General features: G+C 34.8%; 4 protein-coding genes across 13 annotated transcripts in view; 2 read left to right on the forward strand and 2 right to left on the reverse strand.

Annotated features, from left to right (window-relative positions):
* LOC122536794 lies at window positions 1–8,874 on the reverse strand. The gene is made up of 24 exons (XM_043669471.1): window positions 7,113–8,874; window positions 6,903–7,041; window positions 6,673–6,820; window positions 6,477–6,600; window positions 6,094–6,358; window positions 5,653–5,759; window positions 5,014–5,208; window positions 4,765–4,890; window positions 4,588–4,689; window positions 4,360–4,481; window positions 4,066–4,266; window positions 3,846–3,939; window positions 3,688–3,755; window positions 3,372–3,522; window positions 3,186–3,289; window positions 2,917–3,112; window positions 2,607–2,828; window positions 2,134–2,304; window positions 1,883–2,021; window positions 1,642–1,809; window positions 1,300–1,561; window positions 926–1,240; window positions 620–833; window positions 1–536 (listed from the first exon to the last, which is right to left on the reverse strand). The coding sequence occupies exons 1-24, from the start codon at window positions 7,284–7,286 to the stop codon at window positions 372–374; spliced, it is 3,972 nt and encodes a 1,323-aa protein (XP_043525406.1). The 5' UTR covers window positions 7,287–8,874; the 3' UTR covers window positions 1–371.
* Window positions 1,727–20,221, forward strand: LOC122536799 (general transcription factor IIH subunit 2). 6 transcript variants are annotated; one of them, XM_043669481.1, is made up of 10 exons: window positions 15,619–15,706; window positions 15,786–16,162; window positions 16,237–16,305; window positions 16,386–16,587; window positions 16,656–16,784; window positions 16,855–17,028; window positions 17,137–17,393; window positions 17,470–17,719; window positions 17,798–17,945; window positions 18,014–18,104. In XM_043669481.1, exons 3-9 carry the CDS (start codon window positions 16,247–16,249, stop codon window positions 17,927–17,929), a joined length of 1,203 nt encoding a protein of 400 aa, XP_043525416.1. In that variant the 5' UTR covers window positions 15,619–15,706; window positions 15,786–16,162; window positions 16,237–16,246; the 3' UTR covers window positions 17,930–17,945; window positions 18,014–18,104. The 6 variants fall into 6 exon arrangements, 5 of the variants coding, with proteins under 5 accessions (XP_043525419.1, XP_043525416.1, XP_043525417.1 ...); XR_006308477.1 differs by lacking the exon at window positions 15,619–15,706 and adding an exon at window positions 19,836–20,221 and having other exon boundaries at window positions 15,724–16,162; window positions 18,014–18,669; XM_043669484.1 differs by lacking the exons at window positions 15,619–15,706; window positions 15,786–16,162 and adding an exon at window positions 1,727–1,738.
* LOC122536793 (flocculation protein FLO11) lies at window positions 9,185–15,584 on the reverse strand. 4 transcript variants are annotated; one of them, XM_043669470.1, is made up of 11 exons: window positions 14,965–15,584; window positions 13,962–14,060; window positions 13,534–13,676; window positions 13,217–13,457; window positions 12,988–13,151; window positions 12,782–12,918; window positions 12,494–12,703; window positions 12,314–12,396; window positions 12,113–12,199; window positions 9,869–11,446; window positions 9,185–9,737 (listed from the first exon to the last, which is right to left on the reverse strand). In XM_043669470.1, the coding sequence occupies exons 2-11, from the start codon at window positions 14,014–14,016 to the stop codon at window positions 9,640–9,642; spliced, it is 2,796 nt and encodes a 931-aa protein (XP_043525405.1). In that variant the 5' UTR covers window positions 14,017–14,060; window positions 14,965–15,584; the 3' UTR covers window positions 9,185–9,639. The 4 variants fall into 4 exon arrangements, with proteins under 4 accessions (XP_043525405.1, XP_043525404.1, XP_043525402.1 ...); XM_043669469.1 differs by having other exon boundaries at window positions 9,869–11,038; window positions 11,126–12,199; XM_043669467.1 differs by having other exon boundaries at window positions 9,869–12,199.
* LOC122536798 (cationic amino acid transporter 3) overlaps window positions 18,583–26,802 on the forward strand; it is an 11,818-nt gene continuing 3,598 nt past the window's right edge. Inside the window, exons 1-2 of one of the 2 annotated variants that reach the window (XM_043669479.1) lie at window positions 18,583–18,669; window positions 26,520–26,788. In XM_043669479.1, coding sequence (XP_043525414.1) covers window positions 26,560–26,788 — 229 coding nt within the window. In that variant the 5' untranslated portion in view covers window positions 18,583–18,669; window positions 26,520–26,559. Of the gene's footprint in view, window positions 18,670–25,956; window positions 26,094–26,519; window positions 26,789–26,802 lie in introns of those variants that run through there. The other variant, XM_043669478.1, reaches the window with a different exon arrangement.

Below are 26,802 nucleotides of genomic sequence, written 5' to 3' on the forward strand. Positions count from 1 at the left end.
TCTTTATAATTATAAGACAGGGATATATTTCCGAATGGTACTGATCGGATTGAAATTTGGAGCAGTGAAAAGGGAGAAAGGAGTAGATTCTAAGTAATTTAATAATTTATTAGTTTCCATAATATAAATAAAGTACTTTCGGTATAATACATTGAATTCTGTCTGTATAGACATGAATTATCAGCCACCTTTTGCTTATTAAGTAATTGTTGTCGTCAACTATTGAATAGTAAATGACATAATAGCAATATCAGTTAGTATCGAAGTTAAAATTTTATTTATATTTAGGATTCACTCTCCTTTCTTTCCCTCCTCTACAAGTTTCGATTCGATCAGCTATCAGTGCTACTTGGAAGTACAATTTAACTTAATTATACAAACATATCACTTGGAGCAATTCGTATAAATCCAAGAATTTTACAAACAAATTCTCCTTCAATACTTTTATTCATCATAGTCTTGTACTTTTCAAGTTGTATATCAATAATTAGAGAGGCATTGCCTTTAGGTGGGATGAACATTTCTCTAGGAATAACCTTGAAAAAAATATATTGGTGCCTTTTTTTATTATTCATTTAAAATATTTTCCTTAGTAGTTTAGTGGAGTCTATTTCTTTACTGTGCATATTCGTGAATCGATTAAACCATAGTATGGAAGTATTGAAATTTGTAATTCGATATATTTTTTTTCTTCTATATTACTTGTATGTGGATATATTTTATTTTCTGTATATTTATGATCATTTTTCGAACATTTATTGAAGTTTCTGGTGGTATACTGATTTAAAGTTTCACTATTATGTATCCAGGATGTGGTTATATGTGAAGAGTCCCTAAAACAGTTTGGAAAATGTAATTGTGTGCCTTCAATAACTATAATACTATAAATATTTTTAATAATAATTTTATAATTTAAACCATTTACATGTAACTAGATGTAATGTTACTAATGGCACTAGAATCAAATTCAATAGAATCACATGCATGTGTGCTTCTTGAAGATAAAAAATGTTCTTCTAAATGTATTTCACTATCAGCCTTTTGTTGATTAGTTCTCAATTTCGATGCCAGTTCATCAGTAAATGGAGTATGAAAGTTAAATGCTACGTTAAAAGGCATTGATTCTAAAACTGGTTTTACTATAAATGTATGCCAGTCAATGATTATAGGCACTACACTTGTATTTGTCAACAATATTTTTCTCTCCTGCAGATGAATACCTGTAGATACCATTCCATACCTACAAATACAATTTTGTAGACTGCTAAATTGGAATTTTTTAAAACATTTTAAATATACCTGATAACAGGTACATTAAATTCATTCCTGTCAGAAATTGATAATGAAATTGGTGATCCAACAACTTGCACACATATCCCTATAGTATACTGTGGTAGACTAGTAATGTTTATTTCTAATTCATCCACATAGATACCCCATGTATCAGCAAAAATATAAATATCTACAGGTATAGCTTCAAAAGGGCCAATATTTAAATTCAAAGGATCAACATAAATTACTATGCCTGATCCAGGTTGTTTTACTCTATGCAGTATATCTTCTATAAATAGAAGAGGTACTTCAAAGATAACAATATCTGTATATAAAATCTAATGGTTCTATGAGTAAATAGTATCCCACCTATCAATCCCTTCTGTCGACTGAAAATTCGTTTATAAATGAACTTGATCTGATCTTCTTGCGACTTCCATTCGCACGAACACGTAATAGGATAAAAGTTCTTTATGCGAAGCCAAAAATCAGTTGGAATCGAAGTCTCGTTTTTTATAATAAAAGTTTTCTTTTGTACTAAAGGTCGTAATTATTTAACTACACAAATATCCATCATTCGAAGAAATATGTCTTCTATTGATCGAGATACCTGTTCTTACGGGTAAATTTGAAAATTCTATTACAACAGGTTGCGTAACCGGTGGTAGGAATTTTTCATAAAATGGTACGATACTTCCAGAGGAAACCATATCTTGTAAACAGTTGTTACTTCCCATGACGTTACTCATCTATAATCATTCCTTCAGATGTATAGTTTATACAATTACGATAGTAATATTTGTTGTTTGATAAAAATGAAGTCACGAATTGAAAGAAAAAATTGATAAAAATTTGTTTTACTTGATTTATCTCCGAAGTACAAGTATTTGGGAAGGATTGCTCGCCAGATTCTTTAATCACCATTTTTTGTATCGATGGACCTGCTGAAGCATCTTTAAGAACATCCCCTTGATCCAAGTTCGTGTTCATTAATTCCCGTTCCTCTCGTTTTTTGTACTTGTTCAATAATTTCTGCAGTTGTATATTAAGATTGAATGTCGTTCATTTGAACAACGTGCATCTAAAGTAATAGTATAACATTGCCAGGAAATAATTTACCCTTGTTCTTTAGTAAATGAGACGTTATAACAATGTGTCGATTGTTTTTTTAGTTGGTTGAAAATTTGGAAAAAATTCTTAATTAAAACTTGAATGTTTAGTTTCAAAAATTTGAAATTTCAGATTAAAAAACTGGTAAGATTTAAAAGTAAAAAAAATAAGAGAAGAATGAGATTTTACACTTGTTTGCAATCTCCATTGTTAACTAAATGTACCATGTATTTCTTAGATCTTCCCGCCATATCCAAAGCGAATTTGAGACTGTCTACTCGCCACTTGACTTTAACGAAATTATTCTTGAACTTTAATGGTGTATCGTCATTTAGTGGAAAATAAAATGTTACATAAAGTGGTTCAATGGAACATTCGATGCCCAGCATCAACATTCTTCGCGAATTTCCCATAAAGCATGGTATAAATAACGATTGCACGATCCCCTAGAGATTGACAAATAAATAGTATTATACAAAATGGAATATTTCTTTTCTAAAATTCGATATTTGAAAAATTGGGCCAATATTTAACCTCTGTTATAGGCGTGATAGTTATCTCAATTTTCTGACTGTTTCCAGCCATTACTTCTCCTTTCATTGGGCATACGCAAAGTTTCATCTTCGAAGAATCCAAACCATTAGTTTCACCCCACGAATAATTCACAAGGTCATTAGCGAGATTCTTTAATATCAAAATGTATGTTTCTTCGACGCCGATGTACAGGGTCCTGTCACACGTAAGAATCTCAATAAAAATAACGAAATTTTTTAAACAGCAAGAGTCATTTTAAAATTACAAACCTCGTGGGTCTAATGACGCCCATGCTTATTACTTGCTCTTGCCATAACAGGTCGAATTGCTTTAAGTTCACCAGATCGTGATGATAAAATAATTCATCTGCTACCTATAATATACAGATTAATTTCGTAAAAGGATCAAGAAAAAGGATAACAACAAAAATGAAAGTTTATAAAGTTTGCCCTTACTAACTGACACGTCGATCTCTGTTCTTCTTTAACTTCCAGTGCCTCTGCTACTTCTTCTTCCTCTTCATCTTCATCCTCACTTAGTTGAGGATATCGGAAGGGGGGCGGTATTTCCAAGATACGTTCCAATATTTCTTCCGTTGTTCGATCACTGATTTCGATTGAAATATAATTTTTAATAAATTATAAGTAATTTTTATAGGAAAATGGTGGTTCATTCTGATGAGAGAAATAAACATAAACAAGTATCTTGCAACATACAGTGCAATCGCACAAGTGATTGAAATCTCTAAAATGTAAATTAAAACCAACGCACGTTCTACTTTCCTCCTCCATCATATACTGCAACCAAACTTCCACATCGACGATCCAAATGTCTACAGACTGACGGCGAAGTATTCTATTAAAAAGAGATTCTAACTTCTGTCGGATAAATTAATCGATAAATTAAGGAAGAGAATAAAACGATTTTACAGCAGAGCATTTTCGTCGTTTCCTGGTGCACTCTCTCATTTCTAGACCAGAATTTTTTGGGATCGCGTCAACCGGTATGTCTTCTACGTATAGTCTATCATAATTCGATCAATGTTGAACATATTAATTTCACAGTATACGTTTAACAACTCCAAATTAAACATTACTGTTTTCGACAATATTTTACTTTTTTTTTTTTTCTTTTTTTACTTAAACTCACTGCAGAACAGCAAAATAGTAATTCGGTTTTAGATCTTTGTATTCTGCGGTCACGGTGAAATAGTGGATTGAAGTTGGAGCGAAAATTCCTTCATCCGGTGTGATGTGAAGCAGCTTTAAGGGGAAGTAATCCTCTTTCTGTATTCTGTTCACGTTGGCTTGCACGTTTCGTTTCATCCAGGAAAAATGCATGCTTATCTCACTATTTCAAAATTATCGTGATGTGTTTGTGCAATTAACAGCATGTCGAAATAAAATCGTTTCATCGTTGAATTTATGATAACAGAAGTGGTACCTAGTGTTGTTCACAGCAATGATACATTGCCCGATACCGTCAGGAGCATTGGTATTCAGCTTTACGTAATAATCCGCTCTTTCATCTATATGTTTCGCAAACGGTCTCAATTTTTTCAGATGCTAGAATTTTATTTATTTTAATTGTCATTCTTCGTATTTAAAATAATTACTGTATAAATATATGTGTATATACATATTTTTTTAATTGAATTTACAGTATAGATACTTTACTAAGCTGGACAAAATTTGGTTCGTATATTAATCCATCGCCGATTATCTCTGTTTCCAGTAGAGTACAATTGTCGCATAATATGTACAATTTTTCCACCTGATGAAGCAAAAAATAAAACGTCAGGAGCGGATAAGCGGGGAAAGGAAATTAATTAATTTCGAATTCGTTTACGTGAATTCCGTAGGACTCGGGCGAGAAGTACATATGAAAATCCATTTCTTCGTTTGTGTCCAGTTCAAAGTACGCGGGACACATGGTAAAACAGGATAATTTTAAAATATTTTTTTCTGTGACATCCTGTTAAAAAAAATAGAAGAATACTAAATAACATTTTTTTTTTTTTTTTTGTTTTTTAGGTAAAAATATGTCAAAAAAACTCATTTTCAAAGAATTATTCTAGATAGAAAGAAAAACTTTTACCGTGATGTTCATAGAAAACCAATCAGTCTCGCTCATCATGAAAAACAGACCCTTACCGCCGGTATTCTTGAATTTTATTGGCACATAAGCTTCTTCTCCTATAAAAACTTTCTTGCAGTCGAAAGTCATGCTTACGAAATTATTATCCTGCTTCATCCAGCTAGATAAGCTTTCAGAGCTACTTGATGTAGTAGACTAAAAGATTAATGTCACCGTGGCGTATAAAAATATTATTTGTTTACTATTATTCGAACCAGATGCTTCTTGTTGTTCAAGGCCAATTCTTCTTACCACATCATTCGATTATCTTCATCTTTACATTATTTTATTTCCTTTCTTTTTTATTCGTGCTTCAGAAATATCAAAACAAGTAACTTTAACTAATTAGTATACTATGAATAAGTATATAAATATAAAAAAAAAATGTAAGAAAAGCGAGATCATTCACATCCACTTTCGGAGCTGCTTATGAGGGACTTACACTAAGCTACTAATTGAATATCCGAGTAATTTCCCTAAGTGATTCAAAGAAACAAAATTATTTTCAACAAGATCAAGAAAAGAACCTTGACCCACAAGAAGTCAAATGCCAATCACGACAGACTATTCTTATCGTTGACAATAATCAGAATATCGCACTTTCAAATTATCAAATGACGTTGCTATCTCTGGATGCCAAGCCTGGTTCAATAATTCGTCGTGTCTGTTCAAATATCTGAATGATGGTTCTTCGATCAGGCAAGTCCCTATGCAAAGAGAATATTTATCTTATTTCTTTATCATTCTTTTATATTTAGTCAGATCAAATTTCATATTCAATCAGGGTTTGCAACAATAAGTCCAACGTTTAAATTGAATTCATTGGAAGAGAAAGACAGGTGTATATTAAACTCATATTCAAAAGTGCAATTAACAAAAATATTTCATTAGTTGATAATTAATTTATAGTATGTTTGAATGAGTTTTGTTGGTTTACTCAAATTACTAGAGAGTGAAAGTACCTCCCCGTACTGCAGCAATCCCTTTGATTGTATTATTTTATATTTATGTTATTGTTCTTTTATCTAGTGGTTTTTATACCCAACAAAATTGGAGGTTCTTTGTATCCGTGCAATCGGATACTCAGCTGCCTTCCGTGTTGAACGTTTAGCACCAATACTTCTTCCGGTGCGTCAATGTCGTCGCAACGGAACAGAATGATCAATTGCAATTGCATCCCCGGCGGGATGATGCCTCTGTCCTCCACTATGGGCTTCACTATAACCCGAAATTTCGAACGATACGGTCTCCCTCTTATTTGAAATCTCGCTGGCATGTTGCTAATGTTTTGCAGTATAACTGTTTTCTATAACAATGTTTTATTAGAGTCATTCACTCTGCTGTGATTCTCGAATATTCTGTCTTTCAATTTCAATTTCAATTTTGTTTTTAAAGAGAAATCAATCAATGACATATTTATATACCTTATACACCTTCTTCAGTTCAAAATTACGAAATTGGACGTAATTCGTGTTTGCCACCAATATTTTCTTTTGAACTTCAGATCTTATACTTTTCTTCAGATATGGACGTGACACGAAGTGATGTCTGATTGAAAGGAAGATTACGAAATTAAACATTTTCAGACACTACTTGGTAGATATACTTGTCGATACGAACAGTTTTGGTAACGATGTCATGTGCGTTAATGGTTGCTTGAAACTAGCTTTTGGTTTTGGTTCTAGTTTTGATAATTCCAACAGTTTTCTGTATTCATCCCAAATCTTTACTTTTGGTGGTTCAATCGCTAACTCGCTAGGATGTACCTCTAAAAACTTGTTGATCTTAATAACAAGTTAGTAAAGTTGTTGATGCTTCTTTATACCTCAAGTGAGAACTTTATGAAGTACCTAGATCTCCTTCATATTCTTTAAAGTCGGCATCCTTAGGTTTGATCTCTTCATATTTTGGTTCTAAGTCTTCCTGGATTTTACGCCTCAGTGCTTTAATATCAGCTGGACAAGCATTTTGTAATTTATCTTTGTAGCTCTGTAAAATGTAACGATCATTTGGTTATTTTGATTTCTCTGTTTGCTAGTTAAAAAACTGAAGACACTAACGCATAGTAGATAGGTCGATTTACGTTGCAAGATCACGCTTTTTTGAGCAGATTTATCAAAACCACACGACATCTTCCAATTATAATTTCCGTATCGTACTGCACTTTGAAGTCTTTTATTAAGAGACTGCGTGTATTTATTTCTGTCATTATGTTCCATCTGGGTAAAGCTCATTTTGTAGAGAGAATTTACAAATCAATCTTTCATTACAATTAACAAATGAAATCACAAACGAATGCATTGCATGCTTAGTTACTTCAATTCTGTTAAACAAAATTTGAAGGGACATATACATGATGGTTAAGGAACATATGATCGAAATATCGAATATAATATATAATTACAAATCATAGATCAATTTTAAGACTATGATTTATTTGGAAACAATTTTTTTTCTTTATATAAAGGTTTAAAGAATGAAGTCCTATGTACAAAAGGATTATGTTAGTAAAATACTAGGATTTTATATTCCTGGCCGTACATCGTGCAAAATAGTTTTTTCTTATACCGAGATATAATTAAAAATCGTTCTCGTTACGTGCAGTTCTTTCTCTTTTATTGCGAGTCTCAGACTGCTTATAATTAAACGCTTGAATCTAGTTTAATCCTATTATTATTATTATTATTTTTATTATTACTACTACTATTATTACTTTATTATTATTATAATCATCATCATCATCATCATCATTATTATTATTATTATTATTATTATTAACGTTGACGAAAAATCGTCTGATTTCGCTTGCCACAGTTGCGATACAATCACAATAAGGTACACTTATTTATATTTATCATAAACCGAATTTCGTAAATACAAGAATTCGTGTATCTTTTCTTGTTTTTTAAACTCATATGTATAATTGTTCCAACACGCATAAACATTATATGCACGTATTTTTTATGTTTTCTTCTTTTTCTTTTTACGTATATGATATTACAAATTACGCTTTGTACATACAATCTAATAATAATCTAAATACAAACAAGCGACAAATTCTCAACGTTTCCTATCACGCATTTCTATAATACGTGAAATGATAAAACAAGTTTTTCCGTTTTAACATAATATAAAACTTAGTATACTTTCGTTCTTTTCATCAGATGAGTTACAAAGAAGAAAGCGATTATTGTATTTCAATAAGCATTATAGAAATTCGACAAACGTCTTCGATATTAATTATACATGTAATTATCGAGCAATACCTGAAAAGGAATGGGAGCTTGATAATAATGAGACGCGCGTGATCGATCCACCAAACAACACTATTTTTCTTTCCTTTTTTTTAATCCTCTTTTTTTTTTTTTTTTTTTTTTTTTTTTTTTTTTTTTTTTTTTTTTTTTTTNTTTTTTTGTTTTTTTGAAGCCTTATAGAAATTGTGTGTTTATAAGAGTGCACTTATTTTAATTTTTTTTTTTTTTATAGTATACGTAAACAGTCCATGAGACGCAAAAAAAGAAAAAGAAAGAAAATACATTCTTTCTTTGCTTCTTTGCGCTCGTTTATATAATTTACAATGCACGAATTTATGAAATTCGGACGAACATGTTAAACTATAATATAATTCTAACTAGAAATCAAGAGGAAAGTATCAAATTATAATTTATATGTATTTTATATGATGAAGAACACACAGAGTGAAACTAAGTTCAAGCTTTATATAAAACTTCATCGCGATAGATTTCGATTTGTTCAATTTTTGTTTCTCTTTCTTTCTTTCTTTTTTTAATTTCATTTTTAATAGTGTGTATATATATATATATACACACACACACACTATTAAAAATGAAATTTATATATATATATATATATATATATATAATAGTGAATATATATGTGTGCGTGTATATATATATATATACACATACACACACACACACACACAATCTGAGGCGTCGATTCAGCCTCTGTTAATTATCAGTAACTCAGCGAAATCTGGCGAAACGTATCACGTTATATAAGCTTGAACTTTGTATGTAGGGAAATAAAGGTTTTCGTTAAAAGCCTATTATTGTATGGAAAATATAAAACCCCAGATTATACTTCACTATCCTACAAATATAATGCTTAGTTCAAATGTATAATGATATCGTTTTTCAATCGAAGATGCAGTATGCTTTTGTATACTCTTTGTTTCTTCTCTTTTTTTTTATAAATTAAACGAATAAAATTAAAATTTCAGGGAATTTCAGACATTGAAACGTGAATTTCTAAAACATAATTATATATCCATTAATCTAACGTTCTAGATTTCTGTGTAATTGATCCTGTTAGTTTTTCTTCTCTTTTTTTTACAATACATCAGCTACGTGTATCGTTTTGTATTTGCCTCCCTTTTTTTTCATACATCTGTTTTTAACTGGGACAATTGTAAATAATTTTATCCGTTTTAATTGTACGAAGTGAACGTTCTTACATATATACAACCCACGGTCACCCCTTAAGCGTACAACTTCCATTGTAAATTGATTAGTTCGATGCATAATCGTTTATTCATTTCGCATAATATTAACATTAAGTGTCTCTTCACTTGCCAAGTCCGAGCGCAGCGTACTGTTCTTCCGTTACTTCTGTCATCATCAAGTTTCCATCAGGTAAGAGTAAGACCACTCTTCTAGTTCCACCTAATATAATATAAGAAAACTTTAATGTTACAGTATCTGATAAGAAAATCATATCTTTCGCTGTTACTTTTTATTTCTTAGCGTGCTATTTAAAAAAATTTTGACACGAACGATCAAGGTCAGCACATTACCTGGTGTTGGCTCTTCCGCTTGTACAACTTGAGCTACAACTTGACCGTGACCATCACTGTCTTCTTGCCCTTCTGTCACATCCGCCGCATTCGTATTGTCCATGATAGACATCACCATTGGATTTTCAGCAGGTTCAGTTCCACCTTCTTTTACGTAGAACTGCGAGGCTAGGTTTACTTGATCGGGTATCAACTGAGCTACAGCTTCCGCCACAGCATGATCCAATGTTAATACGGATCCCTCGTCTCCTTGTTGCTCCGTGGTAACATATACACATTGTTGCTCGCCATCAGCATCTCGAGTCACTAATAGTGTTTGACCATCCTCAGCTTGGCCAGCCACTTGATAAACGACACCATCCTCCCCAGTTATCGTTACTAAGTTCGAGGTGTCCTCGGCCACTTTCCTTTCCTCCGATATTTTCTCTTCAGTTTTCACATCAGTAGAAGCGATCGCTATCGTGCTAGTCGAGGTAACTGTAGCCGTGGTCAATCCCGGTGCGATCGAGGATTCACTAGCTGGTGCCGCTTCTGTCAACGGTGTTGTCGTCGTAGTGGCTGGCGTAGCCACGGTAGGAGCTGTGTCATCCAAGCAGGGAAGATCTGGCGCAGGAACAGATACATTTGTTAAATTGATCTGCGCTGGTTCGCTGGTCTGAACGATCGTTCCCGTCGTCCCACCAGGACTCATTTCGACTCTCATTATTCCACCACCCTCTGTAAGAGAATCAAGGGAAGGTAGGACTAATTCTGTGGTGGTAGTTGTAGTGGTGACGTCTATACTTTCTGATGTAGCTGTGGTGGTTTTAATGGTGGATAACGGTGTTTCGGCAGATTCAGGTTCTGGTTCCGGTTCGGCCGATTGTTCGACGGGTTCGCCATCCGGTCCGATAATACGTCCCGTCAATGGACAAAGAGTAAACGGCCTTGGTGGACTGTCAGGCTCCGTAGTGGCAATGGTATCGGCTTCAGAAGGTGGAAGTTCCGGTTCACCATCGCTGCTACTCTCTTCGGAGCCTACCTCGTGGAATTCCATATGAAGTCCATCACCCTCCGCCAACTTACTTTCTTTCAGTTTGTTTCCTGGAGTAGCGGCCGTTGGTGTTTCAGGTAACTTCCCTCTACCTCGGCCGGCAGTAGCGCGAGCAGCTGCTAGGAGGCCGCGGCCACCTGGTTTAATGATACCTGCTGCTTCTTGAGCTTTTCTTTTTGCCATTAATAACTTTTGCTGCGGAGATAATAATGACTGTGGCTTACCAACTGGTGTTTTCGGCGACTGTTTAGCCTGTTGCATTGGACTAGTTCCAGATTTTACCACTTGCTTCGACTGTGGACTAAGCATCGCGAACTTCGGTCTAATTTGTGTAACATTTCCAGGACTCACCGAGTTACTTTGCGTAGTTACAGCCGTCGTACGTTTTTGTAGCACCTGACGTGTTTGCTGGGACTGAACTTGTCTCGGGGCTGGCGCCCTAACAGGTGTGCGGATTGTTGATCCGATTCCAAGTACGCTAGTTGGTGTCGTCGCACGCAGTGGAGGTCTCGGTAACAAAGGTCGACCGTCCGCACTGCGTTGGCCTGTAACAGGTCCAGGACGTATTCCTGTACTTATTCTTGGCTGCAAAGTTATGGGAGCCGGCACCGCGGTCACGACATGTATCTGCGGTAACTGTGTCGGATCTGGTTTCGGCTGGATCTTTATAGGCTCGGTTTTCTGTGTACCACCTGCTTTATTCGTAACAGGCTTAGAAACTACTTTCATCTGCGTTACTACTTGACTTCCATCCATTTTAGAAACCACTTTTACCGGCGTTACAGAATTCGATTGCGATGCGGATATTACTTGCTTCCTCACTACGTTAGTATTATCTCGATTTTGAACCATCAAAACACCTTGCGTGGTCGGCGAACCTTTTACAGCCAATTTCCCGCTAGGGGACGAATCCAACTTGATGATGCCATCTTTCCGTGACATTACATAAACACCGGACGTTAAGTTTGGCATTTGCTTCGGGTCAACTTTAACAACTCCTTTGGCATTCGCGACTAAAACCGGTGGTTGGTTAGATTTTGCTCCTTCGGGAGATTGAAGTCCCAATGAAGTCGCAAGATCTGTAGACGAACCACTTGCTCTGTTAGACCCGTTTGATTGAGCATTGGCACGATTAAACGCGCGTTGAATCATATCGCTTCGACCCAACAATCTTTCCTCCTCGGACTCTCCAGTCCAATCTTCGTCACTACCTGTGTCGCCTTTCGTTCGTTTCGCAGCGCTACTGCCTCCATCCTCGGAATCACTCTCGGAGTCATCAAGCCTCCTCTTCCCTAGTACTAAACAAATTTAGAAATCTTGATATTTTCCTTACATTCGCGACGCATATGAAGATTGTTAGAAAAAGTACAAGTGCCAATTACAATTAGGTTACATTGCATAGATATACATACGGTCATTGTCTTCATCTTTCATAGAACCGCACCATTGCTTTACTTGATCCATTGCTTTTGATTTGCTTGATCGCATAGGTCGTCTGTATACAGAGAATTTGTCATTTTAAATTTATACTATTATTACCAAATGTATGAAACACAGAATGTTGTATAAACTGTAAAATGTAATTGTCTTACCCTACTTGAGCTGCAGTACTTGGTCCAGGTTTAGCTTCTGTTTTTATAATTGTTTTCTGAGCAGGATGACCGCCTCGTCCTGCTGCCTTTGTGTTACCCTGCTGCTGAGCAGCTTTCAATTCTTTTTTTTTAGCAAGATTTCTTTCAAATTCTTCTAACAAATGTTTACACGTAGCTACATGTTCAGCAGGTTCCCATCTATTGTGTTCACTATAATTGTTTGTGTATTTTGAATGTTTTTTGCAATGTTGATTATTATGTACAATAATGTACTATAAATTAACTTACTGTCCGAAACCTTCCCATTTTAATAGATATTCCGAGCATCTCTTTTTTGGATTAAATCGTTTTGCTAATATCTTTTCTACTATATATTCTTCGTCGCTTGAATCTCGATCGTCATCGCCAGCTTTATTAGATTTAATCTATAAAGATGGATATTATTAACTTTTTACATATACATCGAAATATTATTGAGGTGTAAAGAAGTTAACCTTAAGTTTTATCGTTGGTCTCAATTTTGGTTTCTCTCTCTTTTCTACTTCGTCGAAGGATTCATTGCTTTTTTGATTCTTTGCTTCTACAGTTTTATTATCCTTTTTACTATCGTCTTCTGGTTGTCCATTTCTAATTACTTTACGAACAACTACTGGTTTCCCTGCGAAAGTACAAAATAATTTTAGTACAGTGTTCATTAAAATAAAATTATTGCAAAATATATACCTTCTGCATTAGTAGTTATTTGATTCTGCCTTGGTACATCCTGCATTTTTGCATTGCTGATTTTCGTGAATGTTTGAATAGTTTTTCCAGCTGCGATCCATGAATCCCTTATGTGCGTATCCATTTTGCACCATTTTTGATACAGTTTCCATGAATTTGTTGAGTCTTTATCTGAACTCTCCTGCTGGATTTGTGAATCTTTCCATAAAAGGAAAGCCCACACTTGTGCTTTTTGTTCATTCTGCAAAAAGTTAAAATAACATAATACGTTGTATTAATATCATTATTACTTAGCATGTCAAGTAAAGATTACTAACATTACTATTTTCACGAAAATGTGAAATTTGGGTACAAGCGCCTTCTTTTGTACGATGCTCTTGAAATTCTTCAATAAAATGAAACACTGAATGGCACTGCCCACAAACAAGAACATCTAATCTTCCCATCTCTTCCTGTGCAGCTGATAACATAACAAAATTCGTTACTTTTTTATTCAATCGTGCTAATGGCAGTACAAGTTTCTTTTATATTTTGATCAGTACACTGACATACCAATGATCACTGACTTTTTGTAATATACTATAATACAAATTATCTCTTATGAAACTGTTCAAAAGAATACATGTATACAAGTTTCAAATTCAATGATCTTTGCTGATATATTACAAACATTACACAATTATGTCACAAGACTGGAATAAGCAAGGTTTTTAACAATACCTTTTTAACACATTCTAAACAATACCTTTAATAGCAGTAGGATTACTACTGATGGCCGAAGGGCCATCACTTCCTTCCATGTTGTTTAATTAAGTAATAAAATCTTTATCCTCGAAGTTTCTTTCTAAAAAAAACAAACAAATAAATATAAAATTTGCTTCTTACTTTTGCAACATATACAATGAAACAACTAATCAGTAATAATACATTAATCAGTAATAATACATTTAAAAAAACTAATTTCATTATTCTACAACTCTTCAAATAATACACATTGTGAATCACTATCCACTTGATGTATCAACATGAATATATAATAACTCTCCTCTACAAACGAATCTTTCGACATTTCACAAGACCTATATTTATAATTAATCAATTATGTAGTAAAAAAAAAAGAAGTCAATTATGTATCAAAACATTGTGTCATGTAAAAATGTTCCATTCTGTGTAAGTAATAAATGTTATGTACCACTTGCAACGTATATTAATTGGACAGTGCGTCAATGAATCTTGTCAAATGAATTTTTCAACAGTCAAGCAAACGTTTTTCACCGAACAAACGGGCACAAAAAGAAATGACGTTGCCTGGCGTTGCAAGAAAAGAAGGAACCGCGACGCTCGATGTTCGAAGTTTCGCGGGTGTCCGGGGAAAATTCACATGCGGCACGCCGGCGTGGAGATCGAGCGGCGAGCATTTTTCTAACAAGACACCACCACCGTCGTCGTTACGTTGTAACAATACGACGGCTTGCTCGACGCACACATCCCGTCGTTAAATAATATTCAAAACCGGTCCGCACGATTCAAAAAATTAGTCGTCGCGGGCAAATCTTTCTTTTCTTCTCTCTCTCTCTTCTTCTTTTTCCTTTTCCTTCTTCTTTGTTTCCTCTCCGCGGACCCTTTTTTTTTTTTTTTTATTTAAATTAAATGAATTCCCGCATAAATGGCAGGACGTCGAGGGACACGCAGTACGGAGTCATTGTAAACGCGGCCAGTGGCGTAAGTTACCAACGAATAAAACTCACAGATAAGTTCGATCTTGAGATAGCAGCCGGCTCCAACGTGATTGATCGTTACCGGTACGGAACGATTATTCTAGCTGCTGGCAATGCGGGCGTTCAGAATCCACGAAAACATTTAGAAACGATGCCATTGCCGCTGCCGCTCGCTACAGGCTAGTCCTCTGTCTATCATGAGCCGATGCTCGTCAAGATGGCTCTCGTCACGAAAGCTCTCCCCGACTATTCACTTCCTGTCTATCCATGAATATTTTCCGAACACACTTGGCCCGTTGTCGATTTCAATCCGACCGGTGCCACGAAACCAACGCGATGTCGACTTACGTCTGGCAGGCCGTGGAAAAAATTTTGATTCCCTCTTTCGATCTGGAATTTAATTGCCGTTGCTGCACGAGATGAGTATGAAAACAGTGATCGCGTCTGACGACAGTGGCGCCATGGCGCCTGCCCGCCACGGCAACGGCTCGCCTTTTTGGCGGGAACACGTTGCCCCATTAATTTCCCTTTTTCCCCTTCTGCCAGGGACGCTTCGTCTATGACCGCGTATTTTACGCTTGGTGTGTCGCGCCCGAGAGGGATTACGAGAGAAACGAGAAGAAATTACGCTCGGAAGACTGGTGAGACTTTACCCTGCTCATTGCCCGTTCAAATATACCGCTTCTCCTCGACGAATTCGTCTATGTTCCGGCTATGTTGGATCCGAGTATAGAAAAGGCGAGCTTATGTTAATTGATGTCGAGACAATTTCGTATGTAACAATCGTCGGTTATTGCGGGTTGATCTACGAGTTTTGCATGTGATCAACTACTATTTGTCCTGATCGGCAGATGAAATTTCAGATGCGCTGCGAGGCGTTTCCCTTCGTATCTTGACGCGATTCCTTTGATCTGGATTCGGAAGCGATTCAGAAGAACAAATAAATCCTCCGTATTGAACGGGACACCGCGCGAATGCTGTGTGGTGCACATGGATTTTTCATTGGAATTCGTCACGTCTCTTCCAAGGATTTCTTCCCTCTCATTGCAATTTTGTAGCGTCAATGTCTAGAAACTTGTTAAAGAACTTGTATATTAATTTTTTCAGTTGCAACGTCGACTTGTTTGTAGTGTCGGCGGCAATATAAACAACATTAACCTTATTTCCTCGCGTGATCAAACCAAATCTATAATATAAAGTAAGCATCGTTTCAGACTTAAAAAAGAAAGTTTAGACTGTATTTTCTTAATTAAATTTAATTAAACAAATAGGTTGAACGTCTGATCATGATGTTTGTTTCAGAAATTAAAAAATGGCTGATGAAGAAGAAGAGAAAGAGTATAGATGGGAGACTGGTTATGAGAAGACATGGTATTGAAAATATTTTTTCAATTACTCGAATCGTCGTATGCATAATCACGCAAATAATTTGTTATGCATTTGGTATACAGGGAAGCAATTAAGGAAGATGATCACGGATTGTTGGAAGCATCAGTTGCTGATATTATCCACAATGCTAAAAGAAAGCGTCAGATGGAAAAGAAGGTTGGTGCCAGATTAGGAATGATGAGGCACCTTTATATAATTCTAGACGCTTCTGAATCGATGTCTATTCAAGATTTGAAACCGACTCGTTTCTTATGTTCCTTGAAGGTACCAGTTGATATATGATATAGCAGTTGTGTATATCATATTTGCTTATAAATGGAACTTGATTTAAGCTTTTAGAAGATTTTATTGAAGAGTTTTTTTATCAAAACCCTATAAGTCAGTTAGGAGTAATTATCACAAGGAACAAAAGAGCAGAGAAAGTGAGTGAATTAGCTGGAAATTCTAAAAAACATGTTAAAGTAAGTTTTCTTGTGGGGCATTTACTAATTTTATTTTGATTTACAAGTATACATTTTTATATGTTTGTAGGAAATGCAAAACATGCAACAGATTGCTCCAACAGGTGAGCCTTCATTACAAAACTCTATAGAACTAGCATTAAAGTCACTACGTCTTCTACCATCACATGCTAGTAAAGAAATACTCATAATAGTGGGAGCACTCACAACATGTGATCCAGGAGATATTAATGAAACTATTCAAGTACGCCATATATACTATGACTGTGCCAGGAGATATTAATGAAACTATTCAAGTATGTCTTATGTGCTATGACCATACTAAAATGTAACGATTAATTTTTGGTTACAGAACATGAAGACAGATTCTGTCAGGTGCAGTGTGATAGGATTAGCTGCTGAATTATATATTTGTAAAAGAATGGCAACAGCAACTGGTGGAGAGCATGGTGTTGCATTGGACGATAAACATTACAAGGAACAGTTAAATGCGCACATAGATCCTCCACCAGCTGCTACTAGATTGGATGCTGCTCTTGTAAAAATGGGTTTTCCTCATCATGCATTACATTCTTCTGCGAATGATTCAACAATGGCAGTTTGCATGTGGTAAACAATTTTTAAATCACTTCATAAATAAAATATTCTTTTCATAGTAAAAAAGCATTTTTTTTCTTTTTTACAGTCATGCAGAAAATTCAGATGAATCTGTTAAACTTCTTAGTACAGGATATCTTTGTCCTCAATGTTTGAGCAAACATTGTGAACTTCCAGTAGAATGTAGAGCATGTGGATTAACTTTGGTATCTGCTCCACATTTAGCACGGTCCTATCATTATTTATTCCCTGTTGAACCTTTTAAAGAAGTTTCATATAGTGGAACTCCTTCAACTTGTTATGGTTGTCAAAAGATATTGTCTCAAAAAGATAAGAAGGTACGATTAATAAGAAAAACGTATGAATATAATTTATAAAATTTATGAAATATAAGTTATAACTGTATCTTCTTCCAGGTGTACACTTGTAATAAATGCAATCAAACGTTCTGTTTAGACTGTGAAATATTCATCCATGAATCTTTACATACATGCCCAGGCTGTGCTACCAATCAAGATACATATCAAAGATCCACAGATAGAATTTAACTAATAATTAATAAAAGTAATTAATAAAATTAATAACTTTAGTTGTTTTAAACAAAATATTTTATAGAAATTATTATTTTGTAGACGAAGAATTTTGTATTGTAAAACTGGGTCATGGATGCTCGTACAAAAGATATTTTCTCTGAAGAGAAATGAATGAATGAAATGAATCAAAAGACAATAATCAATGAAAGTTTATTTCATTTTTTTTTTTTTTACATTACGTATATCTTTGACATGACAAAGTCAGACTTCGCAATATACGTGCAATAAAATATATTGATTCTACTAAAAATATATTTCAATATATAACGTTTTCAAATTACAATAATTGATCTGTTGCCTTATTAACAGATTCCGGATTTAGAAAGTCTTATTATAAATACAAGTTCACTTAAACGAAAGGAAAACAAAAGAATTGAAGTTGTTTGTGTACATTTGAGTGATATTACAGGCTTCTTTCCGCCGAGCAAAGAATCCGAAGATTTTCGAGCGGTAACGTGGCCGCTTTAAAATCATGGTGGGAGGTGATTGAAGTTTATTAGCTAGCAGACAGATGGAAGCGAGCTTCGTGATATTAGAGCACATTATTAGTTTGCGATCGTCCTCCGGTGCGACCGGTTTCACGGTGTCGACCTACTTCCGATTCAATTACGTATGTTCATCCTGTCCGGACAAAGTGACTTTACATATGAGAAATTTTTCCTAGTTTCCTTTCTAACGCGCATCTTTTAACTCAGGTAAGGATAATGTTATTCACTAATGTTTTACGTTTTCCCCAATAAATAAGCAATAAATGTCCAATATCATTTCCCCTTTGCATACATGTAATTAACTTTATATTAATGTATGCATAAAATAAATTTACATACGCGTAAACGTTTTAACGCGTTTAGAATAATTTGTACAATTTGTATGATTGTTCAAGGAGAATGTTCTATGAATGCGAGTGCGCTCATATATGCGCGTATTTCATTTCTTATCTCCTTTTACAAATTAATACTTTTGACTGTATGTTTATGCATGAAAATCGGATAATTTTTTGTTCTTTTTGTTCATTCTTTAAATAGAATTTTATGTAGAAATGAACATGAACACGTGTATTTTAGATTAACATAAACGACAGTAAGTAAAAGGTGGAAATAGATGGTTGTTACCGTTTTGCAATATTTCCCTGCGAAATAGAAATTAATCACCGTGAAATGATCTTGTATTATCATACATTATTGTATTAAGAAATTTATACATAGTATTTATTATTTTTGTACATATTTTAATACATTAGTTAAAAAATAAGTAGTAATAAGTTATTCAATATCAATGTCAACAGAAAACCTAATTTATCACACAGATTATAATTTAATTTCGACTCGATTTCTTAAAAAGGAAAATAACCGGAATTGTTTAATAACAATTGATTGTTGATTTATGTAATCTTAAAATTAATTATAGCGAATGTATATTTTATCAGTTGAGAAAATTAATTTAATTGTCATTGGTGACTTATATCATGATCGATTTGTCGAAAGGTCACTTTAACTTTAATATTCGTTCTGCAAAATGATTGATACCATTAGATCTATTTAGAAATATTTTAGATAACAAGCTTCATTTCATTAGTAAATGATATATGTATTATGAAACAATATTAACCACAAATTTGATTAAATGAAACGATTTATCTTTATCTTTATCTCAAAATTTACTCTCGATAATTTTATTTCCAATAATCGGAGACTGTCGTTCTTCAAAATTTAACGTGAGATATTAATAGAAACTCAAAGGTTTACTCAGACAATGAAATGACAGGTAATTGCTGATAGAAATTGATGAAACCCCACTTTTTTATATAATAATCTGCAACAGAGAATGCAATTTTATTTTCAATCATAACGCTACTTTTCAGATTTCTTATCCGAGTTTACGAAAGCGGTGATATGATAAAAAGGATACGAAATATCGATCCTGATTTTCTAATTGTAATTATCCATCAATCGGACAACAAACTGACTAATTCGAATGATTTGTTTATTCCATCGCAATGCCAGTGATTTATTTCATCGATTAATTTAAAAGAAACCCGGTAACTTTCAAGCACACGGTTTTTAGAAAATCCAATATTGTGAACTAGCGGCAGGTTGAAACTGATTCTATACCATAGCTATACCATAAATGGCCTACGCCAGAAAATTCTGTTGTTGCTGGAATAGACAGAGAAATAGAGTGGAATGGCAATACCAAGGATCAGTGTGAGAATAACAATGGCTACTTACTCTGTGCTCGTTCTCTCGAAAAAGAAAAGAAAAAAAAAAAAGAAGAATGTTTAGAAAGATTATACGTTACATGATATATATCTGTTGTGCAGCATAACGTTTATCACGTGCATGATTTTCTTTTACTCTATAATTGTGCAGCGTGGATACTAAAAGAACTCCTTTCTCTTTCATTAGTACTTTCAATCCGCATAGCTGGCTCTGTAAGTTTTGATACTCCAGCTAAGGATACGTGCCCCGTGAAAAGAATTTTGCAAGAGATTAGTATTGCGAAATACCTCGGTGCCATGGAATCTTAATTGTCCTTTCGTGGAAGGAGCGACTTCAATTACGATTACATCTGTATCTGTACATCCGCGAAACGATCTCGAAGCATTGTTATTGTTTATCATTTCTATTTCATCATGAATTATCATGTTCTTGTAATTGTAAAGTGTTTTTTTTTCTTTTTAGAACTCGTTCTCGTCGCCTCGTTACTGTCGGCCTTTTTTTTCAGGCGGTCATGAAAGCGAAAAATATATAGATTTCAAGGATCGGCGAATTGTAATCGATACTTACGCACATGATACGTATACTAATGTGCTTCGTATCACAAACGTCATGTACAAAATATCGCTACTGTTAATCGTTGATTAACTGATATCAAGCTGTGCGTGATAATAATCGCACGTTTGTTTAACGGAAGATCATATTTGTTTAACAAGCAGCTTATCGACACTTGCTTGTCCGCAGATGTATTTGCGCATCGAGTCGCAACATATCGAGTCCCCGAGTTAATTTGGACGATCTTCTGTGAATAAATTATACATATAATCGGTGAAGTTAACGTAGAACTCGATTAATCTGGATAAACAAACTGTTCTTACACTTGGGCAACTCGTCTTTTCTCGTCTCGAGCTCGTCTGTTTCGGAATCTCTCCCTCCGTTTAATATTCACGAAATTCTTCTCGTCAATAAGAGGGTGACACCAATTCCTCGACAATTCCCGCAAGTGTCTATAGATTTATTCCACTTTACGTGGAAAAACAGTTTGGACTATCGTTGGCTGGCTTATCAATGACGGTTCGAACGACGATTAAGAAACACCGAGGGTACCCTCGGCCTTACCCGGTGTCAGACATCGGTGGCCTGATTGGTGAAATTGCTAAATGGTCCGCGTACAATTTGTAAATAAAAGACATTACGCCGAGATTTGTCCGAGGGGAACCGCGCAATGGGGACACCGGTGTTTCGCCTTAATTGGTCTGTAACCTTGTCACATTGACCAGCCTCGGTTGTACGCTCTTCGTCGCGCCAACGTCACGAAGGATCAACCAGAAAAATCTGAACAATGCGCCGAACGATCGGACAGAGTGTTCAGGTGCATAAACAAGATTGATAACGTGTTCGAGCGTGACGTGTTCGCAGAGATAAGATGGTGAAGATTACGAGGAATACACGAGAGAGAGAGACAGAAGCTGCCAAACGCTTCGACGAGGATCTCTGTGAAATCTTAATCTATTATCTTCGCACAGATCGGGCAATCTGAAGGATGTTTCGAAGAAAAATACTTGTACCCTATCTCATTTAGCCGATATTACGGACTTTAATTACGAAGTGAAGGTAACTACGAGAATTGTTGCTCCACTTGAGAGATTGTAAATCGTGACGCATGTCACTTAGGTGTCGTAAATTCGCCGAATTCAGAATTTCACGATCGTTAATCTTCACGTTTTTTTTTTTTTTTTTTTGGTATTTTTCCATGCTCGATGCCCGCTTCAAGTTCCCTTTAGGTGTGAAATTTTACGCCACGTAGGCCTCGTCTGATCGATGACCAACATGTCATGAAACATTCCTGTTGCAAGTGGAATAGATCTTTCTCTCTTCCAAGTTCCACGAAGAGGATACATTATATTCACGACGATTATCTACGTAGCTGTCATTACGAAACTGGCAAAAGACGAATTCTCGTAATTCAAACATAATCTCACGGTTATTAGCATATACACGCGTCGCGAACGCAACGTGTAATTAATCACAGTGACGATCGGAGAATCCTAACGCGCAAGAGGTAAAATAATAGAAATCCAGATGCGTTACGCGTACGGCCGTAAATACGTAACGGGTGATAGTTATTCCCCGTTTTCCTTTTTAAATTACCGATCACGTTAATCGCTTAAAGAGATCAAGGTGATCCGCCAACACACAAACAATCGCGAATGGGAATTCTTGTGTAAGACTTCTGTCAATACGTTTCCATTCTCGGATGAAGGAGTAGTAATTTATTGAAGATGCGATTAACTCGTCGAGCGTACTCTGACAGTATATTTTCAAGATATAATATAGTATTATATATAATATAATATTAGAAATATTTATAATATATTAATTATATATTTATAATATTATAATTCTAATATTAGAAATATTAGAATATAATATATTCTAATATTTCTGTTAATTATTACATAATAAAATACACTAATATTAGAATATTATAATTTAATATTAGAATATTATATACAATATAATATTACAAATATTAGAATATAATATAATATTTCTATTAATTATTATATAATAAAATACACTAATATTTAATATTAGAATATTATATATAATATAATATTAGAAATATTAGAATATAATATATTCTATTATTTCTGTCAATTATTATATAATAAAATACACTAATATTTAATATTAGAATATTATATATAATATAATATTAGAAAGCTTACTGTGTAATCATTTAATTAAAAAGAAAAAATCTATCTTCTTCTTCAAAAAAAAATTATCTTCTTACATAAATATTTTAATTTAATGTATAATATATATTTAATTTAATATAATTTAATCAAATTTAATTTTGATATATATTAATTCAATATAAATGTTTTAATTTGATATAAAATGTTCTAATTTTTTCAAATTGTAGGATCTAGATGGAAGAAGAAGTAATGGAAAAAATTCTAAATAAATTGTTGAAGTTTCTTCCTATAAGAGGCATAAGTTCGGAAATCTTCGACATCTTCGCCAGAGAATTTTTATTACTCGCACGCAAAATACCCAGAATTTAATCTTTCGGTGCAAAGCACCGATAATTATGCGAATTACTCGTTGTGTATTTTATTTCGGTACTGTGGACTGAATGTGTGGCGTATTTCATCTGATTTCTGCGAGAGAATTATCCTTGTTCAACACTGTTCTTCGCGTCTTTGCGAATGTTATTCTACTCTTGTTTGCAACGTGTGACAACTCTGTTGAATGCAATTTCATTAAAATTGCTAGTTACAGGGACATAGTTGTGTAACAGACACATCTGTGAAGAATGTTCCGTTCCATTTTTACACACAAGATAGAAAACAATTTTGTCAGACAAAATTAAACGAGTTTGAATAATGTATGACCTGACGTATGTATACATCACTGAAGATGTTACTTGGAGATTTATTACTCGTTTCTATCTTTCTAATGGAAACGGATTCATTTTTTTATTTTCTATACGAAAATAGCGAAGAACGTAGGTCGAAAATTAATTAACTTAGATCTCCAATTCTGAAACATATTTTAACTTGAATTCTTTTTTTTTTTTGTAGAACTTGTCGAACGAAAGATGAGGAAAGCGAGAGTACAGGAACACCGCGTTACATCATCCTCAAGTTCTATCCCAATTCCCAAAGTCAGAGCCGAAATATTCTCCAATCAATCTTCAAACTGCTTTCACAGAGAATATTGGTTCGCAAAGAAATTCGTTGCTGCATGCAAGACTGTTTCATTGCAGTTAAATTTTTTTGTGTTCAGTTTCCGCGCGAGCTTGATCATAGCAACTGGTTTACTTGAAGGACACTCGCTGGTGTGAGAAATGATCGAATGCGTCGGATTTTTGCTTGACTGGTTTATTTACTGAACTGTATCAGAAGATTGAATCTTGAGACAGCTGATTCTACCTGAGATTAAAATAGTTCTGATTAATTCTGAAGTCCAACTGATGACGATTTGATTCTAACGTTATTTCTCAGTGGATTTCTAGAAGATTTTCGTCTTCCCTTTCAAAGACTCTGGGGAGGATCAAGTCAAAGGGAGAGGGACATATTAAAACCAAAAAAGTTAAAAAAGTATGAAGACAGTTTCCAGAATTCTTCACTATCATCTTACTAACTGGGGGTGGAGGGCTTGTGAGTAGATCCATCGCCCTTTTGGGAGGCACTTTGTTCGAGTCATAAATTAGTATGTATCTACTGGGCTTAACAATTTTCAAAACTACACTACGACCAAGTATATATTTGTTAACACAGCATAAGCTGTCGACAGTTCACTCATACTCATCACTATATATAGTGTCAATCAAGTGTTACGTGTATTTTGTTTCATTGTGCATAAATTAATCTATGATACAGCTCTGAGCTGTACGAATACATGTTCACTTGTTTCATTTGGCGTTGACACGAAATAATAGTTCCATGGAGATGATTGCTCGCACGAGAGCCGCAAGAAATGTTGCTGGCCTTTCTAATGCATTTCAGGAAGGCAAGCATTGAATTTACCTGCCCAGTAATCTAGTCATTATAAAATTTTCATGATATCTCATTGAATATTAAGATTGTTCAGACTGTGAATTGAATTTATGTTGGAGTTCCAAAGTTTCGAATGTATATACATTTTATTATATTTCTTTTATTCAATGTCACGTTTTAAATGTGTCGTCCCGATAATTTTGATTAATCTCTATTCTGATTAACCATTTGGGGGAGAGAAATCAATCGTTTTGGAAAAATTTTGCGATACCGCAGTTACAAAAGATACGAGCAAAGTGTTTGTATCCTTTTTCTCGATTATCTTTTGTATCTTTGTTACAAATTAACAATGTTACGATATTTCAAATCAGCGTTTTCGATAAGATGATATTTCATTTATATTATTATGAAAAAATATAATAATATCCACATCACATCAAAAATATGATAATATTTAATAATAATAACTCTTTACAGAACTCTACAGTACTCCATTTATTTGAATCAAATATTTTAGGCAATCTCTCTCTCTCTCGCTCTCTCTCTCTCTCTCTCTCTCTGGTTGAACTTGCTTATTTAAACTTATTCAAACTCCTATCACATAAACAATCTCTAGGAGAGAGAAGAACCATTGAACTCCAATTATATAAACTATGTTTGTTTCTCGATAAGTTCGCATAAACGCTTGTACTTGGATGCTATGTCATAATATAAAAAAAAGTATGTCAGGAAAGATAGATTTGCAAACGAATAGCTCCGTGCTTCGCTACGGAATGTACAATTATCGATAATTGTAATTTTAGCGATAATTTTCACGAAACGCCTTATCTCTTCTTATATAAATATACTTATCGACGCTCGAAAAACTTGAAGTTTCACGCTGTCTGTTATCATCGTTTACCGTCTCGTGAACTTCTCTACTGTTTGAATCGTTTATGTCGATTTAGCACAGATCAAACTAAGAGGAGACGCGTGTGAAAATTTGAAAAACAAACGTGAGCGTGACTTCAAGTGGCCTAGCATATTGACAAACATTCTACAGATATAACTCTACCTAACAAATACTAAATTTAATCCACTATGTGATCAAGCATTCACAGTCCAAATAAATAAATAATAATGATAAAATTCGGCTTAACGCTCCACGATTTGTTCAGACTTGTGTACAACAGTAACATCTTTTATTTATTTCCAGATGTGGCATTCCGAGTTTGAAGTTTGGATAACTGCGAGTTGTTTTCTTCTTGTCCAAGGCACCGAATCGCCTAAACACCTCACTTTTATCGGCGCTTGAACAATACCGGATGAACCACCATTCTTGGAACCAGTGAATCTTAAAGATACCTTAAAGCTAAAGGAAGACCACGGCTAGGAATTAATTATTCACCGCTACATGTGCATATTAATCATAATCGTATTCAGTTTCACGGAATTGTAACTTCGTTTGACTTATGTTTCGTCTTAAATTGTATTTTTCGTTAAACTTCTGTGCTCTCTCAAGCTGTAGATCTTATCCTTTTACATTATCAGTCCATTTGTCAACTTTCAAAATGCTGTAAAGCAAACTTTCAAACTTTCCCTTATCATTGAACTTCGCTTCATAGAGTTATTAACCCGGGATTACCCACCTGGGGGTCTAGCGCAGGTACATCCCGGCGACCCGGGTTAACAGAAAGCGAACAATTCAAATTCAATTTCCTTTGTCCCTTTCACTTTGCTCTCGTGGAGATAATCTCCAAGGAAATTCTTTCGCTTCGATTTCAATCTGTTGTGAGGAACGTCCGACTGAAACGAAAAGCTGACCGGCGAATGTTATTTCAGGCGAAGGTGAAACGATCGGAAGTGAAAAGGCTCGATTGCCATGGCGAGCCAATTATGGAAGGTACTGTCCCGAAGACGGACTGAAGACGACGTCACGGACAAACACGAGCTAGCGAGGGTGTTGGGTTTGTTCGACCTCACGGCGCTTGGCGTCGGTTCGACCCTCGGTCTCGGTGTCTACGTCCTCGCCGGCAGCATCGCCAAAGAGACGGCTGGCCCTGCCGTCTGCATCTCCTTCCTCATTGCTGCCATCGCTTCCGCATTTGCCGGTAAATTGGGCTCG

This window comes from Frieseomelitta varia, unplaced genomic scaffold (assembly GCF_011392965.1).
Source record: "Frieseomelitta varia isolate USP_RPSP 00005682 unplaced genomic scaffold, Fvar_1.2 scaffold_873, whole genome shotgun sequence".
Taxonomy (NCBI): Eukaryota; Metazoa; Arthropoda; class Insecta; order Hymenoptera; family Apidae; genus Frieseomelitta; species Frieseomelitta varia.

What these genes read in the sequence shown, in the direction of transcription:
- LOC122536794 (XM_043669471.1), bottom strand. Translation starts at nt 7,286, where the DNA reads ATGAGCTTTACCCAGATGGAACATAATGACAGAAATAAATACACGCAG. An exon ending in TTTAATGTACCTGTTATCAG is followed by an intron (nt 1,241 to 1,299) that starts GTATATTTAAAA and finishes TTGTATTTGTAG; the next exon opens with GTATGGAATGGTATCTACAG. An exon ending in AACATTACATCTAGTTACAT is followed by an intron (nt 834 to 925) that starts GTAAATGGTTTA and finishes AAACTGTTTTAG; the next exon opens with GGACTCTTCACATATAACCA.
- LOC122536793 (XM_043669467.1), bottom strand. Translation starts at nt 14,016, where the DNA reads ATGGAAGGAAGTGATGGCCCTTCGGCCATCAGTAGTAATCCTACTGCT. An exon ending in GACCAACGATAAAACTTAAG is followed by an intron (nt 12,919 to 12,987) that starts GTTAACTTCTTT and finishes CCATCTTTATAG; the next exon opens with ATTAAATCTAATAAAGCTGG. An exon ending in GAAAGATGAAGACAATGACC is followed by an intron (nt 12,200 to 12,313) that starts GTATGTATATCT and finishes AAATTTGTTTAG; the next exon opens with TACTAGGGAAGAGGAGGCTT.
- LOC122536799 (XM_043669484.1), top strand. Translation starts at nt 16,247, where the DNA reads ATGGCTGATGAAGAAGAAGAGAAAGAGTATAGATGGGAGACTGGTTAT. An exon ending in GTTTCTTATGTTCCTTGAAG is followed by an intron (nt 16,588 to 16,655) that starts GTACCAGTTGAT and finishes ACTTGATTTAAG; the next exon opens with CTTTTAGAAGATTTTATTGA. An exon ending in ATTCTAAAAAACATGTTAAA is followed by an intron (nt 16,785 to 16,854) that starts GTAAGTTTTCTT and finishes ATATGTTTGTAG; the next exon opens with GAAATGCAAAACATGCAACA.